At 40.4% G+C, this 21,775-nt stretch overlaps 1 protein-coding gene across 1 annotated transcript; it reads right to left on the reverse strand.

Annotated features, from left to right (window-relative positions):
• Nucleotides 1-8,360: 8,360 nt before the first annotated feature.
• LOC129438947 (uncharacterized) lies at nt 8,361-16,827 on the reverse strand. The gene is made up of 5 exons (XM_073862679.1): nt 16,507-16,827; nt 15,863-16,129; nt 13,710-13,854; nt 13,549-13,603; nt 8,361-12,288 (listed from the first exon to the last, which is right to left on the reverse strand). The coding sequence occupies exons 1-5, from the start codon at nt 16,646-16,648 to the stop codon at nt 11,881-11,883; spliced, it is 1,017 nt and encodes a 338-aa protein (XP_073718780.1). The 5' UTR covers nt 16,649-16,827; the 3' UTR covers nt 8,361-11,880.
• Between the last annotated feature and the right edge of the window lie 4,948 nt (nt 16,828-21,775).

Here is a 21,775-nt window from a genome sequence, read left to right on the forward strand (position 1 = left end):
GGCCTTCCATTCGGTTAGGCGTACCTCCGACTCTGCTCCTCCATATCTCTGGACCCATGGGCTGCCCATGATAACAGGTGTGGCACGGGGTGGGCATGCCGCCCCCGCGTTGTCAGTCATTGGGTGACCTTGGTTACTCAACTCGAGGTGGGATCCTGCCGACTACGCCAAAATCTGTCACCACTAGGGGCTGGCTGTGTTTGACTAAGCCACGCCCCTTCTTAACTCCCACCTCGAGGAGGTCCCCAAAGCCGGCCCAATGACCAGACAAACACGGAAACAGGTGAGTAAAATTTAAAACAAGCTTTATTGAATTTAAATACTTAAAAGGACTGGGGAAATTGGGGAAGGGAAATTTAAAACTAATAGGCTTCTTCTCCTCCCTTCAGGGAGACTACAGCCACGGGCAGACAGGGACAAGAGCAACAGGGGTGCCAACCACCATCAACGGGGAAAGAGGGAAACGTCAGGCTCCCGCCTGGACCCTGTTAGCCGTGGCGCCCTCCTTCTTCTCTCCTGGAGGCAGACAATTTTGGTGTGACTGGTAGAGGTCTTTCCCACTGTCCGTGCCCAATGGTTCACTCTCGCCTTCCTCTTTCTCCACAGGCGGCCACTAGGACAACAAAGACACTGTTACTGGACTACGAACGTTTCTCACCGGCTCCGCTGCTTACAGCTTTTCTGGGTAGGTATCACGTTCACAGTCGGCTCTTTACTGATTCACTCTCGTTTTCCTCTCTCTCTCCACAGGTGATCACTAGGGCACAGAAACACTGTTACTGAACTTTGAATGTTTCTCACCGGCTCCGCTGCTTACAGCTTTCTGGGTAAGTATCACGTTCACAGTCGGCTCTTCAATGATTCACTCTCGTTTTCCTCTCTCTCTCCACAGGTGATCGCTAGGGCACAGAAACACTGTTACTGAACTTTGAATGTTTCTCACCGGCTCCGCTGCTTACAGCTTTCTGGGTAGGTATCACGTCCACGGTCGGCTCTTTACTGATTCACTCTCGTTTTCCTCTCTCTCTCCACAGGTGATCGCTAGGACACAGAAACACTGTTACTGAACTTTGAATGTTTCTCACCGGCTCCGCTGCTTACAGCTTTCTGGGTAAGTATCACGTTCACAGTCGGTTCTTCAATGAATCACTCACGTTTTCCTCTCTCTCTCCACAGGTGATAGCTAGGACACAGAAACACTGTTAATGAACTTTAAATGTTTCTCACCGGCTACGCTGCTTACAGCTTTCTGGGTAGGTATCACGTTCACAGTCGGCTCTTTACTGATTCACTCTCGTTCTCCTCTCTCTCTCCACAGGTGATGGCTAGGACAGAGAAACACTTTTACTGATCTTTGAATGTTTCTCACCGGCTCCGCTGCTTACAGCTTTCTGGGTAAGTATCACGTTCACAGTCGGTTCTTCAATGATTCACTCTCGTTTTCCTCTCTCTCTCCACAGGTGATCGCTAGGACACAGAAACACTGTTACTGAACTTTGAATGTTTCTCACCGGCTCCGCTGCTTACAGCTTTCTGGGTAGGTATCACGTTTACAGTCGGTTCTTCAATGATTCACTCTCGTTTTCCTCTCTCTCTCCACAGGTGATCGCTAGGACACAGAAACACTGTGACTGAACTTTGAATGTGTCTCACCGGCTCCGCTGCTTACAGCTTTCTGGGTAAGTATCACGTTCACAGTCGGTTCTTCTGTAGGTCAGCAGGGGGGCGAAGGTCACACACCACCTCGCCGGGTCGAGCGCTGCCCTATCCCCACTGTCCGTAGGCCGATCGAATCCCGGATAGGGGCGCCCTTTCGTAGAGACCACGGGGGCGGCAGACCCTTTCGCCTCCGACTCTGCGACAAATACAAACACAGGTAAGCTTACACCACGAATGCTTCTAGTATTTTACTCACAGTCCTTGACAGCTCTTGGTCTGCGTCTCTTCGTACTCTGAAAACAGCGCACAGCGTATGGTGGCAATAAGGTCTGAGGTCGTTGGCCCCTCCGTCCTCCGCCCAGTGGAGAGAATGGATGGTGCGGGGCTTCTCTGACAAGACACACAGCAACCCACAGCAAATACACAGCACCACTCTAACGTGAAAAAGCTTATGATTTGTAAAGTCTCACTCACCACACTGTAAGTGCAACACCACAAGGGAAACACCCGATGTCCTCCACTGCGCTTGGGGCTAACATAGAGGCAATGGCAAACACGACCAGACCAAAGTCGCGGTGCTGTGGCTGTATGGACGTATGCTTCTAGCGGCTCGCCCACCACGCTAATTATAGGGGTAGGGCCGCCTTCCTAGTCAAGGAGGACTCCAACGATCACACAATGTAAGTTTCTGCCAGTTATGCTACACCAACGGACATACTCACAGCGGATAGCCTTTGTTTACGTTGTGCAACGAGGTCAAATCCCTTCTCGCTTTACTCCTTCCAAAATACTAGTTGGACCAGAGTTCCTTTCTACCCGTAGGGTTATTCGTTAAATCCAGCCGGTCCACCGTAACTGCAACAAGAGAGGGGGGAAGAGAGAGAAATATAGCCAGCCACCACGTCTAACAATGAGCACAGCTCCGTTCCTCAGCACACACTAGACACCCCAACTGTCATCTAACTGTGCTTTTTATACTTCTCTTTACACTCCAGTTATCCAATTACCCGGCGATCTCTTTAACTAGGCACAGCTGTGTCCAATCGGCTGATTACAACCTTCGTGGAGCGGCCGGATGTCCGGTGTTTCTATTTTTCCGGTCGGGGCGGAAACATCCGGGCGGAACCAAACTTCTTCAACTTTTGGTTCCGCCCTAAAAAGTCGTCACCCCGTGACATGAACATAGTAAAATATTAAAAAATAGTGATGTTTTCCTCTAAGTTTGTAAAATTAATGTAAATGTCACAGGGTGACTATTGGAGGGCGGAACCAAAAGTGACAGAGATTGGTTCCGCCTGAAGATGGGGTTTCCGCCCAGGCCGCAGTTGACGACACACCAGTACTTCATGGTTTCCAGGGCAACACAATCGGGACCTTACGAGCCACAGGTGCAACAAATTAAACAAGCAAATTGTGATTGGAGGCTGTGTGAGGATGAGACACATAAATAGCTCTGCAGGAACACAAGTAAAGCGGCGATTGACACTGGGAAAGCTCCTTTTTGCCAAGGGCGGACTGAAGACACGCACCTTTTGAAGAGCCCGAAGGCTTTGTTGAACCGGGCATCGCTGGACAGCGAGCGGAAAGAGGACAGAGCCACAGGAGGCGAAAGAAAGGCATGTCATGGATTATTTAAAGGAGCGCTCCGAAGAAGGTTCGAGTTTTGGTGCTGTTGTTGTGTACTTGTTGTGGCTGGTATCCTTGCAGGCTGTAGCTGGCGTGGCTGTGTGGGACAGAGCGGATCGTAGTGGCTGGAAGACGACTGGAGATTACTGGAAACTGAAACAAAACAGAAGGAGAAGCGGAGTTAGCGTGAGTGTTTGCTATATGAGGAAATTGTGACATTAGTGAAATTGCTGTGTAACCCTGTTGGGGGAAGAAACGCTTCATTCTGTGTGGCTGGAAATAATCGCCTGTGTGTACTAAAGAGGAGAGCATCAGAGAGAGATCATACAGGATTGTGAGTATGAAACATTGATTTTGGACACGCTGTGCACTAACCTATTCCGTAGCGAACAACTCCAGGAAAAGGAGGACGGCCCCACCCCTGAACAGTGTGGTGGGAGAGCCGGAGGAGGACGAACCTGGGCTACTACAGCGGCGTGAATGTTGACTGGGCCGTGCTAACAATGCCTAACGGGTCCCGGTGAAGTGGAGGAAGACGGGGCGTCCTAAGTGTTCACTTGAGTGCGGTGGGTGAGTTTGTGGTTACTGTGAAGAATACACTTTGAAGTGGTGCAGTGTCTCTTGCTGTGTGTGTATTGTCAGAAGAAACCCCCGCCTCCACCCCTTCGTGGGAGCACGAAAAGACTGCCGGTACCAGTCGTTATAGTGCTTGACATGTGCTGTGAGCGAGCCCCTGATGTGAATATTACCGTGGTGATAATCGGCAGCCTGGGAGAGAGAAAAAGAAACGAGGAAAACTTTACCTGCACCGTACTTACTGTACATCGTCCCAAGTGGAGAGGTGAGAGAAACCAGCAGAATAAATAACTGATCTTCTGTGCCCCAGTCAGCAGCCTGTGGAGAGAGAGAAAGAGAACGAGGAAAACTTTACCTGCACCGCACTTACTGTACGTCGTCCCAAGTGGAGAGGTGAGAGAAACCAGCAGAATAAATAACTGATCCTCTGTGCCCCAGTCAGCAGCCTGTGGAGAGAGAGAAAGAGAACGAGGAAAACTTTACCTGCACCGTACTTACTGTACGTCGTCCCAAGTTGGAGAGGTGAGAGAAACCAGCAGAATAAATAACTGATCTTCTGTGTCCCAGTCAGCAGCCTGGGGGGAGAGAAAAAGAGAACGAGGAAAACTTTACCTGCACCGTACTTACTGTACGTCGTCCCAAGTGGAGAGGTGAGAGAAACCAGCAGAATAAATAACTGATCTTCTGTGTCCCAGTCAGCAGCCTGGGGAGAGAGAGAAAGAGAACGAGGAAAACTTTACCTGCACCGTACTTACTGTACATCGTCCCAAGTTGGAGAGGTGAGAGAAACCAGCAGAATAAATAACTGATCTTCTGTGTCCCAGTCAGCAGCCTGGGGGGAGAGAGAAAGAGAACGAGGAAAACTTTACCTGCACCGTACTTACTGTACGTCGTCCCAAGTGGAGAGGTGAGAGAAACCAGCAGAATAAATAACTGATCTTCTGTGTCCCAGTCAGCAGCCTGGGAGAGAGAGAAAGAGAACGAGGAAAACTTTACCTGCACCGTACTTACTGTACGTCGTCCCAAGTGGAGAGGTGAGAGAAACCAGCAGAATAAATAACTGATCCTCTGTGCCCCAGTCAGCAGCCTGTGGAGAGAGAGAAAGAGAACGAGGAAAACTTTACCTGCACCGTACTTACTGTACGTCGTCCCAAGTGGAGAGGTGAGAGAAACCAGCAGAATAAATAACTGATCCTCTGTGCCCCAGTCAGCAGCCTGTGGAGAGAGAGAAAGAGAATGAGGAAAACTTTACCTGCACCGTACTTACTGTACGTCTTCCCAAGTTGGAGAGGTGAGAGAAACCAGCAGAATAAATAACTGATCTTCTGTGTCCCAGTCAGCAGCCTGGGGAGAGAGAGAAAGAGAACGAAGAAAACTTTACCTGCACCGTACTTACTGTACGTCGTCCCAAGTGGAGAGGTGAGAGAAACCAGCAGAATAAATAACTGATCCTCTGTGCCCCAGTCAGCAGCCTGTGGAGAGAGAGAAAGAGAACAAGGAAAACTTTACCTGCACCGTACTTACTGTACGTCGTCCCAAGTTGGAGAGGTGAGAGAAACCAGCAGAATAAATAACTGATCTTCTGTGTCCTAGTCAGCAGCCTGGGGAGAGAGAGAGAGTGAACGAGGAAAACTTTACCTGCACCGTACTTACTGTACGTCGTCCCAAGTTGGAGAGGTGCGAGAAACCAGCAGTATAAATAACTGACCTTCTGTGTCCCAGTCAGCAGCCTGTGGAGAGAGAGAAAGAGAACGAGGAAACTTACCTGCACTGTACTTATTCAGCCTGGGAGAGAGAACCCTGAACGCTTATCAGGGAAATGACTGCCTGTAAAAGAAGAGAAAGTGAACCTGAAGAGGCCGTTATTTTAAGTTCCCCTTTTTCCCTCCCCTATTTATCTTTTAAATAATTTAAATAAAGTATATTTTAATATTACTCTCACCTTGTGTTTTTGGTCATTGGGGTGACTTTGGGAACCTCCTCGAGGTGGAACCTAGGAAGAGGCGTGACCCTTTAGCTATCTCGGGTCTGCTCCGACCTGTGACATAAATTAAATAAAATATATTTAAAAAATATCTTTTAAAAGCATATGTTTCACATTCAGTCTGTCCAGTCTCTACTACCTTAACTTTGACTATAGGTTACAATCTTTTTTGCAAACCATTGCGATATGCATACTGTAATATGCACATTTGTAATATTTTAATAATATAGTGTAACCATCACACAATATACACCTGAAATTTGGACATATGATGCTGGCCTGAGAATTTTCGGGTGTTTGTTGTTTCACCTCACACCTCTACAATGGCTGCATGGGTGCACTGGAACAATCTTTCCTAAAATACATTAAACTTTCATTTACAAAGACGTGAAACTCACAGAGTGGTCGGGGGTGTTAACTGATATGCTCACAGAAAAATTGCTGCAAAAGATAAATGTGCATATTACAGTGTGCATATCGCAAAGACAGGTCCACATATTATGATGACTTTCATTCATACTAACATGAACTCACTCCAGAAGAGATTGTCTCTGCTTTAATAATAGATAAAAGCAGAGTTGTGTCATACTCTGAACATGCAAATAAGCACTCATCTGTTCTTGTTTTTTGTAATGCTTCTGTATTTAGCATGTCATGTTGAACAGAGGAAGGAGTGGGACTTGTTATATGCAAAACATGAAAACGCATAGTATACAAAGTAAAACGGATACTCACATCCTCTATTAGTTCATGTAAAGATTTTGATGAGAAACTAATTAAGTTGCAATATGATTATCATATTTTATGGAAAGTTCACTTACATTTTTATTATTATTATTATTTAATCATAACAGTTTTACACCACATTTATGCCAAGAAATCTTGTACCATCGATTTCATAACTTTCTCCATAATAAGTAAACTCATGAAGAAAACCATAATGAAGAACATCCACATGAAAAACCTTGGCAACCTTCTTCCACTGTCATATTTGTCTTGCTGTAGCTCTCTGATCATTGTACAAGTTTTCCACATACTGTGTAAACTTGTCATGATCTTATCTTTCAACTTTCAGTTCCTGTTTCTGAGTTGGCCAGTGAACACATTGGGCTCATGATTGAGATAAGTCTTCTTTGTCTTCTAGCCTTGGAGAGATGTTATCCTGACTTCTTTATATTTAAATACAACATCTTCTTTCCTGGTATTGCCATTCGTGTTGCAACCAAACTAGCTTCTGTGGTTGTAGATGAGTTAAATACTGACTAGATACTGCAAGATAAACTTCTTGGCCTAGATAGGGATGGGTCTGGCTTCCGGGCCACAGTGATGTACTGTATGTTTATTATAAAGATGGTCAGGGCCATAGATGCAGTTGTCAATCAGGTTGGCAAGACCTGTACTTTCCATTACATTCGTCCAACTGGTTACCATTATAGGATCCGTAGGTCAGATGGCACTGCTCGGCATAAAAAGGGAAGAAGGATACGTCGACCTTACAGGAGCTTTTGGTGAGGACTGAAGCATTTCCAAAGTGTTTTTTTCTTAATCATGCATCCTGCCTTTAAAATGAACTGAGATTATTAAATGTTGTAAATAATTAACAACATTTTTGTTGTCCTTGGTGTTTGGTAAAACAGCAACATATATGCACAAATCTGTGCACAAAATCTCTTCTTTATTCTTTTTCATGATACTATCATGAATTTCCACCTTTTTTTTTTGTATCACGAATTTTTGTTTAAGTGTCATTGTCACGTATTGATTACTGTTTTCCTATTTTCTTACCATTGTTGTTTCGGTTAAGGGTTATATCTAAATAAAATGTGTTAGGAATGACAGAAAACTGAATCCCATTGCAGAGGTGTTTATTTCAGGAAAAATATGTGTAGGAGAAAACATTTAATGTTCATGAGTAAATGGTGCGAAAAGGAGAGAACACTAGATCCAAAATAGTAATAAAGAGACAACACTAGAGCGGCGGTCCACAGCCGAAATTCTTCGGGAATAAATCAGTAGTGGGAAACACAGCACGAGCCGTAGGACATCCACTAAAACATCCAAAAGCCTCTTGAATAACAGAGAGACACAGAGAGAGAGAGATAAATGTAGACGGTGCCTTCAGCAGGTGGAGACGCTGGACAGCGCTTTGATGTGGACAGCGCTCTGAGAGACCCTTTAACTGGAGACATGCAAACTCGGCTGTTGCCACTCCAGCCGAGCGAGTGAGAGAGCAGAGAAGCGGTTAAATCCAGCCGATAGTGGGCGAAGACTGGAAACAAATCCTCAGGGAAGTATACAGCTGAACGGGGGATCTGGGAGGATAAAGGCAGCAGAGAGCACAGACTATAATTAGAAAAATCTTAAGACACGACTAGACAAGAACTAGACAGAGCTAGAGCGGCATGAACATACTGAGACAAACTTGCAAAGAACTGGGGAAACGAGGGGAATTTAAATCAAACCGAAATGGGCAAAAATATGAATCAGGTGTGTGACGCCGGTGAGAAGAGTCAGCGATAATGAGATCACCAGGTGGGAGGCGCGCATGTGTGGAGCTGTCAAAACAAAACACAACACATAAAGAAACAAAGACAAGGCGGCCGGTAAGACCGAAATCATGACAGGACTCCCCACCCATGACCGCCACCGGGCGTTCCATGAGGAAGCTCACCTCGTCGCCAGCGGAGATCCTCGATCAGCCCAGGGTCCAGGATGTCCCGGGCCGGTACCCAATACCTCTCCCTCCGGACCATAGCCCTCCCAGTCTACAAGATATTGAAATCCCCTACCCCGGCGATGCACATCTAGTAAGGACTTAACTGTATAAGCGGGTGCGCCGTCCACAAGCTGAAGGGTGGGAGGGGTGGGGGCAGAGGGAACGGGATTAAGGTGAGAAAAATAAACGGGTTTGAGTTTGGACACATGAAATACAGGGTGAATCCAACCGAGTGCTGGGGGCAATCTGAGCCTGACCGTCACGGGATTAATAACCTTAACTATGCTGTACGGCCCAAGGAATCGCGGAGCCAGCTTGGGAGAAGGCTCATGGAGAGGCAGATCCTTGGAAGAAAGCCATACCTTCTGCCCACAGATAAAACGGGGCGCGGGTCTAGGGTGACTGTCGGCCGCGGCTTTGGTTCGTCTGGAAACCTAGCGTAAAGTTGCAACGACGGACGAAAGCCAGTGTAGACGGAACCACCGCATCGGGTTCTTGAGATGGAAATAAGGGAGGCTGAAACCCCATGGACGCCTCAAATGGGGACATATTAAGAGAAGACATGGGTAGAGAATTATGGGCATATTCAACCCAGGGTAGCTGTTGGCACCAGGAGCTCGGATATTGGGATGTCAGACAGCGGAGAGCTCTACCTAAATCTTGGTTAGCCCGTTCACATTGCCCGTTGGTCTGTGGGTGATAACCTGAAGACAAGCTGGCTGTTGAGCCAATCTGTCTACAGAACTCCTGCCAGAAACAAGAAATAAGGACCCCTATCTGAAACCACGTCTGTGGGCAGACCATGTAAGCGAAAGACGTGTTCAATCATTACTTGGGCGATATGAGACCAAGGGCGAGAGGGGACAGGTAAGGGTTTAAGCAGACCAATAGGGGCTTGATGAGAGGCCTTATTCCGGGCACAACCCTGATTATTATGTCATAATTTCACTCTGCTGGGTTTAACCAATGGGAGAAAAAGGCACAGGGATGTACCTTGCCATCCTTAGCAGGATCTGGAATAGAGAGAACAGGAGCAGAGATAAACCGGGACTTTAAATTATCAAAGGCCTCCTGAGCCTTAACATTCCAGACAAACCTCTCCTTGGTGGAAGTGAGAGCCGTAAGAGGCTGAGCAATCTGACCGTAGTTCCTGATGAATCGCCGGTAAAAATTGGCGAAGCCCAGAAACCTTAATAATTCCTTACAGGACTCTGGGACTGGCCATTCGACAACCGCTTTGATCTTAACTGGGTCGGGACGTATCTCGCCTGCGGCAACAACAAAACCCAAGAACGAAACTGACCTACGATGACATTCGCACTTCTCCGCCTTAACAAAAAGCTGGTTCTCTAAGAGTTGACGTAAAACTCTACGAACTTGCTGAGTGTGTTCCTGCATAGAAGGGGAAAAGATGAGAATGTCATCCAGGTACACAAAGACAAACTTATTAATCATGTCTCTCAGCACGTCGTTAACCAGAGCCTGGAAGACAGAGGGAGCGTTCGTGAGACCGAACGGCAGAATGCAGTACTCAAATTGGGGTGTTAAATGCTGTCGGGGTGTATACAGCTGAACGGGGGATCTGGGAGGATAAAGGCAGCAGAGAGCACAGACTATAATTAGAAAAATCTTAAGACACTACTAGACAAGAACTAGACAGAGCTAGAGCGGCATGAACATACTGAGACGAACTTGCAAAGAACTGAGGAAATTAGGGGAATTTAAATCAAACCGAAATGGGCAAAAATATGAATCAGGTGTGTGACGCAGGTGAGAAGGGTCAGCGAATGAGATCACCAGCTGGGAGGCGCACATGTGTGGAGCTGTCAAAACAAAACACAACACATAAAGAAACAAAGACAAGCCCGCCGGTAAGACCGAAATCATGACAAAATGACATCCATGCCCAAACCCAACTCTAACGTAACGCCAGGCGACAATGGATTAAGTTTTTGAAAATATAAAAAAATAAATCTGAAAAAAATGATAAAAAATATAATAAAGTGACATCCTAAACAAACATCAAATCTAACCCTATACCGAAGCGAAAATGGTTTGAAAATAAGAAAAAGCAGTTGAGTAACCAACACATGACATTGACACATAAACAGAAATTCGTGATACGATCACGAAAAAACACGGAAATTCGTGACACATGTAAAGGGTGAGATTGGCTCACAATCCCAAAAGGGCTTTAAATAAGAATCGGTTTTATTGCGGCAAATTAAATTTAGATTAAATCCTTTTGGGGCCTCATAAATTAATAAGACATAATTACATGACAAAAGAAAAAGAACGTAAGTAAGATACTTTGTGCTAAATACAACAAACAGTTACAACAAAAAATATTATTATTATATATTATACAACATATGTCATTCATGTTGACTGCAAAAAATATTTTAACTTAAACTTTAAACATTTTATTAAACTAAAAATTATGAGTTTTTAAATTTTTTTCCAAAATTCCAAAAATGAAATGTATGCAAGCTTAATTTCAGCAGCTTTTAAAGCAATACAGCCTAAAAACTAAAGCTTTCTCATTATTTCTCACCCTCGTGTCATTTGATCTTTGTTTGTTTCTCAGAACTCAGACAGAATTTTTTTTTAAAGTGTTGCTTTGAATTATCTGGCTACTATGGGAGTGGATGGTGACCACCTCTTCAAACTTTAAAAGGACCCAAAAGTGTCAAAAAATAACACATTTTAGGTGTCTTGAAGACATACAAAAGGTGAAATGCAAACTAAAATATAATCCATTATTTAATGAAAGTCTTGACATGTGTCACATTTCACATTCTCTGTGTCCATAGCATTGTTTAGGCAGGATATTTCATTTTAAATCATGTGTAACGAAAAACAACAACAATAAAATAGAGAAGTAAATGAGAAGCTCAGAAGCAAAAGTCACTAAATGCCACCTCCATCAAAAAAAAATAATATTAACCGAATGCTCTCGTCACTCGTTTAATGTTCATCAAATACTTTCACTTAAAAACTGCTTATGACAGATGTCAAGTGGAGTTATTTATGTAACACTTTTTGGTTATTTTAAAGCTTGGGCTTTTTGTAAGGTACGCCTCTGTCACCAACCACTCAAAAACAACACTTTAAAAATCTTTGGGTTTGGAAGAACAAAGAGAAGAAATAGGGGTTAAAATTACATGAGAGTGAGTAAATTACGTCAAAGTTTCTGTTTTTGGGTGAACCCTCCCTTTAACATATCCTTACAGTAAATGCACATCTAAGACATTTTAAACCTTTTGTCAAAAATAAATGTGAAATGCTTTTTGAAAGTTCATAAAACGCATTGCAAACATCAGGGGATCTCTGAATAATCCGCCAAAATTTCCAATTCCTGAGAATTTGAATAAATGTCCTCCTCGCCCTCATTCTGTTTCTGGTTTTCGGATCCTTCATTAGATATTTCAACTTGATTATCTTGATTCTGATGGGTTGTTCTTCCCTTCTTATCCTTTTTGATCTCTGCATAGTCTGTGTTGGCTGTCTCCTCCTCTTCCTCTTCAGGTGGTTTCTCCTTCATAAGCGAGTAATCGATTGCGGCATAATCAACATCTCCATCCTCCCCACCTGCTTCATTCTCCTCTGCTGGACCTGTCATCTCCACCTGTGTGCTTGACATCTCTACATCAAATTGGTTTAGAAGAGGCGTCTCTTCATTGGTCTGTTCATCGTTCACAGCCGAATCTATGTTTGTTTGCACCTCCTAAAACAAAGAGAACACGTTATAGGAAAACAAAAAAAACAAATGTCGTAAGACATTTAGGGCTCAATCATACACCCGGCGCAATGCTGCGCAATGTGTGACGCAAGTGTCTTTTTCAACCCGGCACAATTATCATTTTCACGTTTAGCGGCACGTTGTTTAAATAGCAAATGTATTTGCGCCCACTTTTGCGACCCTGGGCGTTCTGGTCTGAAAACGAGGTCTGTTCAGGCGCATTGTTGGCACGTTGCTATTTTGAGGAAACTAAAATAGCCTACACCACTGACCAACAAAAACCTGCTCTAAAGTCTATGGCGCAATATGTTTTTTTTTTTGTTATTTAAAGAGCACAGTAAATTATGCGCTATAAACGGGATGACAACGCGGGTTTGCTTATCACATACATGAATGCGCAGCAGCACAAAAACGCTTTTAAAATATAAAAGATTAAAGGATTGAATGTAAAAGATTATTATTTATAATGTTTCTTATTTCAACAAAGTAAACATTGTGTAATCAAATGATCTTTTATTCATGCTAGGCTCACTCAGCAGGCACACAGCATTAATCACTACACAGGTGTTCTTGTAGTCTTCTCACTCTTCAGCTGTATACTCTACAGATAAATGTAATGCTATTGACACCTAGTGGTTAGGTTCTGTACCGTACACATATATATATATACTATCACTTGGACATAAATGAGGACTAATTATGAGACGTTAAAAGGCACAGAGAGCTGCTTCACCTGTAGACTGGTAAGTAAATAAATGCTTTGCTTTAAACAAATGCATCTGTTTTTAAATGTTTTTAAATGCTACCTTATGGATTTATTGTATATGATGACACTGTACCTGTGGATATGATGAAATGAGAAACATTTTAAGTAATGCTTTGTAAAAATCCATGGCGCTGTCCGAGTGCTGAAACGCTTCGGCTTTCCGCACATTTGTAAATTTTTTATCTCTTGTTTGTATTTTTAGAGTACAAACCTTTTCTTGCATATTTGCAAATTATTTTATGAGATTACAATGATTATGTAGGATATCAATACATTTACAGCAATTAAAAGCCTCCTATTCGTACTTCTATGACTGAAAAAAAAGTCTTTTAAAGGCTTTAATCCAAAAAATTAAATTTCAATAACAATGAAGACAACACATTATTTAACATTAATCTTAAACTGGGGGTCTTCTTCCTGTTTTTTTACTTTTTATCAAAAAATATTAAAAAACAATTAGTTAAATGTCTTAAACCTGCCTCCAAATGAACTACAGAGTCTGCTGGTACATCCAGCACTTCAGGTTTTTTGGTTCTGTGGAAAAGACAAAATCATAGCAAACTGTGTAAAACATTGAACAAATGCATTTTGATGGATTTTGGTACTTTCTTTAGTGACGGTAATAAAGTTAGTATGTTACCTGTTGCAAGACACCCAACAACACAACACCACAGAGAAGAAGACTGCTGAAATTGCGATTCCCACCAAAAACGTGTGTAATCTTGACAGCCCCAGACTTTGAAGAAAATCTTCTATATGATGACTTTGGTTCTTGTTACTTACACCTGTAGTTGAATGCACATATACACATATACTTCATCAAAAATGAATTTGTCCTGGAATAGCATTACTTTAAACAAACATGCTAAGCTTATTCCCCAATACAGCCTTAACAGTAACTACCCCTAGGTCAATAAGGCCTAGTCCACATGTACACAGATATTTTCACTCCTCCGTTACAAAAAGCCTGCTTGTCCACATAGACATAAAAAAACCCGATATGAAGTGCTGTCAATAGCATGCTTAAACCAGCAGGTGGCGATATTTCCTTAACCATAAAGCCATGTTGGCCAATCAAAAGTCATTTCAGAGTTTCCCCTCAGCACGTCACAGGCCAAAAAGTCTGGTTTTACCGGTTACATGACATGCAACAGATTTTCTAAAATTCTTTACCCAGGCAGAAGTTTTTTATAAAAGTTCGGTTTTAGTCACTTGATACTGTGTTTGCGTGTGGAAAAACAGCCAAACCACATAGAAAAAGGTAGGCTATGTGTAAAATACCCGTGTACATGTGGACAGGGCCTAAGAATGTTTTTAATCCTAAACCCCAGTCCTAAATACATTTAGGGGTGGTTTCCCAGACAGGGATTATCTTAACCTTAGTTTAATTATGAAATATAACTAGTTTTAACAAACATGCCTTAAATACATAAAAAATAACCATAAAATCAGCCATTGCGTGTGACGTTAAGGGACCTGTTATAGTCCCTTAAGTTTTTAAGGGAAAATGGGACTTAAGGACTTTGTAGCAACGCACAGCAGAACTTAAGGTAATACTTTAACATTTAAGGGTAAATACTTATTGAGAGCCTTAAGGTTCACTTAAGGGTTTTTTTTTTGCAACCCATTTTTTATTTAGGGGACCCTTAACCTTATATTTAAGTGATTTCTTAGCTTAAGGCTTAAGCTAAGAAATCACTTAAATATAAGGTTAAGGGTCCCCTAAATAAAAAATGGGTGGACTTTCATGCAACCGGGCACTGATTAAAAAAATGTACAAGAAAACATGTCAGGTACAGTTTACATCTCCAAATGTCCTCGGGATATCTAAAAATCATGACAGAAGTTATTTTTAAACACTTTTTGGTTATTTATGACGCTTGTGGGGTTTTCAGTTTTTTATATAGGCTACACCTCTGTCACCAACCACTCCCATAGTAACCAGAAAAACCAAAAACAACACTTTAAAAATATTCCCACCAAGAATGAGATTTTCCCATGCTCATGAACACACAAAAACCCAAGTGTTGTCAATAGCATGCCAAACTAACAGATGGCGATATATCTTTAACAGTTAAGTCATGTTGGCCAAGTAGATGCCATTGCAGAGTTTCTTCTTACCACATCACAGGCCAAAAAATCCAGTTTTCCGGCTACATAACAAAGCTGCTACTAGAGTTTTTATAAAAGTTTGGTTTTAGTCACCTTATACTGCGTTTGGAAAAAAGTTACGTATAAAATACAGTACCCATGTACATGTAGACACGGCCTAAGAATGTTTTTAATCCTAAACCCAGTCCTAAACCTCCCCTTAAAAGCTGCTTGGTCAATAGAAATGTTGATCTAGGAATATGTCTGACTCGATCAATAAAGATTGTTAATTTGATAGTTTTATTGATCATTACCTGTATTATTCCCAGTGGCATTCTGTGACCATTATTCATGGTCAGGTTTCCATGTTCAGAAGTATTTTTGACTTTTGGACTGGCTGTCAGATATGTTTTAATTTCATTTGTATATGGGTTAAGATGAGATACATACAGTATTTGCTTTAAAATTGGTTATTCATATTTGGTTATTCATATCAATTGGTATTTTGTAGGACTTTTCGCATTTATAACCTACAGTCATGTGTTTTGTTATGTTCAAGACAACATGTTTTATGTAAGTGCTGTATAAATGGATGTGACACTTAAACAGTCTGTATGAGTACATCTATACAGTAGATAGATATGTATATTTAGTCATGTCTTTTCTAGTAGTTTAAATAAAAATGTAGACTGGGAAACTTACATGTCACTTCTATGGTACTACTGGTATTGATGGTTGTGTTTCCATATCTTGCTTCACATTCAACAGTTGCATTGTGTAAACCAGCGGTTGGCATAAAGGTCAACGTTGCGGCGTAAATGCCTTCAGAGGTTGTAAATGTGATCTTTTTCAATTTGAAGCCTTTTTCATTTTGCTTGATCCACCATGAGATATCAGGAAGAGTTTTAGGGTATGGAAAGGGCACCGAACAGTTCAGATTTGCCTCCTGTTCTTCTGTGTGAGGCTTAACTGCAATGAGAAGAAGAGGTAAACTGTGAATCAAACAGACATATAGACAAGAGATCTAAATGTTATTAACTCTTCATTTATTTCTCCAGACTTAATATGTTTTTTGAAACGTACAGAAACTCATTTAATTTGAATTGAGGAGCAAAACAGTTTACTTTGCATTGTGGTTCACACACAACCACACACACAACTAAACTTCTTTATTTAGGAAACTATAACAGTACGTAATGTGCTCTGCAATAAAGCTTCCCCAGCTGACATTATGAAATCTTGTACAAAATGAGTTTATCATTGCTGACAGAATAACAAGAACTAAAAGAATAGATTCAAGGAAAAAAAACTGAACTTATAACCTTTACAAACACAAGCAGCATTACCTTGAATGATGAATTTAAATCTGGAGCTGTATGGGTCTGACTTAGTTTCCTCCTCTCTGATCTCACATTCTACTTTATCTTCGGCCCTGATATTGGTTATATTAATGCTAAATTTTTTATTGTCTAGAACAAATGTAAGCATCTTAACATTTGTGTTCTCAAATTCACTACAATTGTTTCCTTTTGTACACTGATACAACAGCAGGATCTCAGGCTTTGCTTCATTTGGATAACTGAAGGTAGATGAAATGACAGCACATACTCCTGGCACTGCAGTCACTTCTGCTGGAGTGAAGCTGATGTTGCAGTTCTTGTTTCCTTTACCTTGAATAATAATGTGTGGTTATTTATAGTTCTCACATACATTTAACACAAAAAAGTCAAGTTAATCTGAAACATAATAAAATTAATATTTTAAAAATACGTACCTTCACACAAAATATTTAATATAATCATAAAGAAGATTATACTTGAGATGATATGCATTTTGTATTTGTGTTCCACAGATCTGCTCAGAATAAAGTACAATGAGCTTTTTAAACAAACTTACATACTAGATTTTAATTGTATTGATAGCATTAAAATCTGAGTCTTACCCTTTTCTCACGTGAACTTCTTCAGACTGCTCTGAGAAACTTCAATGATAAGAATTTGCAGGTCTCTTGTTGAGCATTCACACTTCATCTGTTGTGTCACTTCCTTGTTATATCTTTATAAAAGGTACACATTGCAAAATTTGTAGGAGTGGAACAGCAGCAGAACAAATTATTTTCTCATATAAATATATATATATAAATATTCTTTATTGTTTGATGTTTCTTCAAATGAATATGTGTCTATGTGCACTGAAATAAAAAGAAAAATCTCTATATTCACAGTTTATTTTTCACTTACGTTTCACACACATCACTGCCCCACCCCATTTTAATGTCTTTACATTTTGTGCCTATATATGGCTATACTGTATGTGTTTTGATGTGACCGAGATCCTACCACTCTAAAAGCATACTCTTGTATCTGTCGCATTTACTGCTTTCATAATGAAGCCACAGTTATTTGAGTTATGATCAGGTTAAAGCATCTTAATCCATTTTGTTTCAAAATCTTTTGATCCCCTTTTTCTGCTTTTTATTTCATCACAGTTCAATATTTCAGTTACGCATTGGTCTTTTTATACACTCATACCACATCATGTTTCTAACAAGTGTTAAAGGAATAGTCTACTCATTTTCAATATTAAAATATGTTATTACCTTAACTAAGAATTGTTGATACATCCCTCTATCATCTGTGTGCGTGCATGTAAGCGCTGGAGCGCGCTGCGACGCTTCGATAGCATTTAGCTTAGCCCCATTCATTCAATGGTACCATGTAGAGATAAAGTTAGAAGTGACCAAACACATCAACGTTTTTCCTATTTAAGACGAGTAGTTATACAAGCAAGTTTGGTGGTACAAAATAAAACGTAGCGCTTTTCTAAGCGGATTTAAAAGAGGAACTATATTTTATGGCGTAATAGCACTTTTGGGAGTACTTCGACTCGCCTGAAAAGTCCGCTCCCCTTCTCACTCTCATAATGGGAGAGGGAGGGTGTTACTGCGCAGAGTCGAAGTACTCCCAAAAGTGCTATTACGCCATAAACTAAACACAGGTAAGACCCGTAGCAATAACTGGAACACACAGGAACTAGAAACAGAGCACACGGAGAACATGAAACTCTGAACATACAACAACGCACGCACGCACACCACACAGAGAACACGAGGGCATTAAATAGACAGCACATCAATGGGGAACAGGTGAACATAATTAATCACGTAAGACACGAGTACATAAGGGAGTAGGGTAAAAGTGACAAGACACTGGGACATAAACACAATGCTGTCATGGCCTTGCCCTCTAACATCCCGCCTGGATAATGACCAGGGTCAGGCAAGACCATGACAGCCACAAAACACTGGGAACACGTGTCACACAGAACATAGTACTGTCATGGTCTTGCCAGATACACTCAGACCTGAGTCTAGTACAAAAGCTCTGGCAAGCCCATGACAGCTGCGCTGTGTTAAAATTGAGCTAAAGATTTAGTAGGGAGAGAAATAATAAAAGCCAAACCCATTTGCTGAGGTTTAAAGATTTGAATTATTTGTTTATCTAGTTTCTGTAAAATCTCAGAAAGATGAGATGAGATGTTAGTTGATGTTGACATAACATTTTTATTATGCAAGTGGTTTGAATGGCTGCACAATATTGGTGTGCAGCCATTCAAAACGGTGGTGTTTTCCTCTAGTTTTGTAAGATTCATGTAAATTAACCCTGGAGAACTTTGAGAAATTTGGCCAATGTTAATAATAGATAAAAGCAGGGGTTGTGTCATACTCTGAACATGCAAATAAGCACTCATCTCTTCTTGTTTTTTGTAATGCTTCTGTATTTAGCATGTCATGATGAACAGAGGAAGGAGTGGGACTTGCTATATGCAAACATGAAAACGCATAGTATACAAAGTAAAACGGATACTCACATACTCTATTAGTTCATGTAAAGATTCGGATGAGAAACTAAATATTAAGTTGCAATATGATTATCAAATATTATGGAAAGTTAATTTACAGCTCTTTAAGTTTTTTATTATTATTGTTGTTTTGCACCACATTTAGGCCAATAAATTTTGTACCATCCATTTCATCTAGCTTTCTCCATAATAAGTAAACTCATGAAGAAAACCATAATGAAGAGCATCCACATAAAAAACCTTGGCAACCTTCTTCCGCTGTCATATTTGTCTTGCTGTAGCTCTCTGATCATTGTACAAGTTTGCCACATACTGTGTAAACTTATCATGATCTTATCTTTCAACTTTCAGTTCCTGTTTCTGGGTTGGCCAGTGAACACATTGGGCTCATCATTTGAGATAATAATAATAATAGTAATACATTTTATTTATAGGCGCCTTACATGACACTCAAGGACACCTTACAAACACATTAAAACAGTCAGTAGTAATGATATGCACTTGATATGTCAATGTCAAAGATAACTTTTTCTTTGTTCAGATAAGTTTTCTTTGTCTTCTAGCCTTGGAGAGATTTTATACTTACTGACTCCTTTAAATTTAAATACTACATCATCTTTCCTGGTATTGCCATTTGTGTTGCGACCGAACTAGCTTCTGTGGTAGATACTGCAAGATAAACTTCTTGGCCTAGATAGGGATGGGTCTGGCTTCCGGGCCACAGTGATGTACTGTATGTTCATTATAAAGATGGTCAGGGCCATAGATGCAGTTGTCGATTAGGTTGACAAGATCTGTACTTTCCATTACATTCGTCCAACTGCTTACCATTATCCGTAGGTCAGATGGCATCAAAAGTATACGTCGACCTTACAGGAAATTTTGGTGAGGGCTGAAGCGTCTCACATGATCGTCTGTGCTGAATAAAGAGAGATATAACATTTAAATATACCAATATATAAACAGATTACTTGACATCGTTTTAGAAATTAGTACCTGATAAATAAATATTTAAAGTAAGGTTGTATTTGTTAACATAAACCAATATATATGGGACCAATATGAACCAATATATAGTTTCTCAGCATTTATAAATCATTGGTATGTTCGTTAATGTTGTTTCATATTCGTTCATTGTGCATTAACTGACATTAACAGTTACACACATGGCCGTAGCCAGCTATGAGGTCACAGAGGTCGGACCTCAGTCATTTTAAAAAATAAAATGTGAAGTTCTCTGAATGACTATTAAGTTTTTTAAAACGAATCCGCATATATAATTAAGATTGTACAGTTTACTGTATAGTTTAGTTTAAAATGACGAAGATTAGCTTAAGCTGCGACAGCGCGGGTACAGAATTTGCAGTGTTGCCAGATCCCATTGTTAAAAATCCTCTTTAGACGTAGTGTTTTAGCAATAGATGTGACACTTTGACATTATCTATAAAGTGATTGTTAGGTGTAGGTTAGTATTAGCGATTTATCTGATTTATTTCTGAAATACAAGGTTTGGACGAACTTTGTTTTTTAAGGCCAATTATTTTTGCTTGTTTTATGTACTAATATCTGGCAACATGGAAATTGAAAGTTATCAAATAAGATGCATCATTCAGCGCGAGCAGGTTATTGCTGACAGGATAAAAGCAGTAAGATAAAAGCAGTAATCATCATAATTGTGTCTGTAAGAGTATCAACAACACTATAACAGAAAATAACTCTGGTACAAAGATGTAGAAGAATTGGTTTTAAATAAAATATGCCAAAAAGTCACGTAGCGAAAAACGGTAAAGCTAATCTCAACAAAACATAAGAATTAAGAATTCTGTTATTTCATTTAATTTAGAAGTTAACCTTTAACAAAGTCATGCTGAAAACAATAAGAGCACTAAACAAGTTATTGTTTAAAATCTTGTAACGTTTTTGTTATATAATATTGCTTATTAAAATGATTACAAAAATAAACATTGTTGCATGAAAAAGTAATAAATAATCCAGCAGTCCCAGTCCATGCCCCAAAACAAAGTACCCAAAGTGTAAAAAGGTTAAGACAGAATATTTTAGATCGCAGGTAAAAATAAAGTATGCTTCAATGTACTTAAACCACTTAAATACTAGCAGGTTTGTAAGTTATGTAAAGTTATGCTACAAATATATTTATTAAAAGTACATTTCTACTTGAGCAGTACTTCAGTTTACCTGAAAAAGTAAGAATACCAGTACCAACTAGATTTTTATTGAAATAAATGTCTCAAAATAAAAGTTCAGTTAGATGTTCTTAAATTAATTTTAAGAAGTACCAAAAACAAATGTGATATATAAGCCACAAAATGAGTGCACGAAAATAGTACATTTACTAAGTGTACTTAATAAGTGTATTTTATTTAAGTTCACTTTTTTCACCCGCTATAGCATTTGTTAACTCTTAACACCCCACCGTGGACCTCGGTAATTTTCAAACCGTGGCTACGGCCATGGTTACACATTTTGATTTTATATATGTATTAAATGCTTTTTGCATCTTTTGATCCACAAATCACTAAATAATATCGAGTATAATCATGAAAAAACAGAAACACACATTTTCCTGAAAACTGAGTCGTAATTGGCTTTCAAGTGTTCAATTTGTGCCTCCATGTGGAGAAAGAGGAAAGTGTAAGAGAAAGAGACAAGCCCTTTGAATTCTGCCAGGTCATTTTTAACCCAATGCTGGGTAAATATTAGACAGAAAACATGTTGGTATATAAATAAACCTAT

This window comes from Misgurnus anguillicaudatus, chromosome 24 (assembly GCF_027580225.2).
Source record: "Misgurnus anguillicaudatus chromosome 24, ASM2758022v2, whole genome shotgun sequence".
Lineage (NCBI taxonomy): Eukaryota > Metazoa > Chordata > Actinopteri > Cypriniformes > Cobitidae > Misgurnus > Misgurnus anguillicaudatus.

What these genes read in the sequence shown, in the direction of transcription:
- LOC129438947 (XM_073862679.1), bottom strand. Translation starts at nt 16,648, where the DNA reads ATGCTTACATTTGTTCTAGACAATAAAAAATTTAGCATTAATATAACC. An exon ending in TGTTGGGTGTCTTGCAACAG is followed by an intron (nt 13,604 to 13,709) that starts GTAACATACTAA and finishes TCTTTTCCACAG; the next exon opens with AACCAAAAAACCTGAAGTGC. An exon ending in ACTCTGTAGTTCATTTGGAG is followed by an intron (nt 12,289 to 13,548) that starts GCAGGTTTAAGA and finishes TCTTTGTTTTAG; the next exon opens with GAGGTGCAAACAAACATAGA.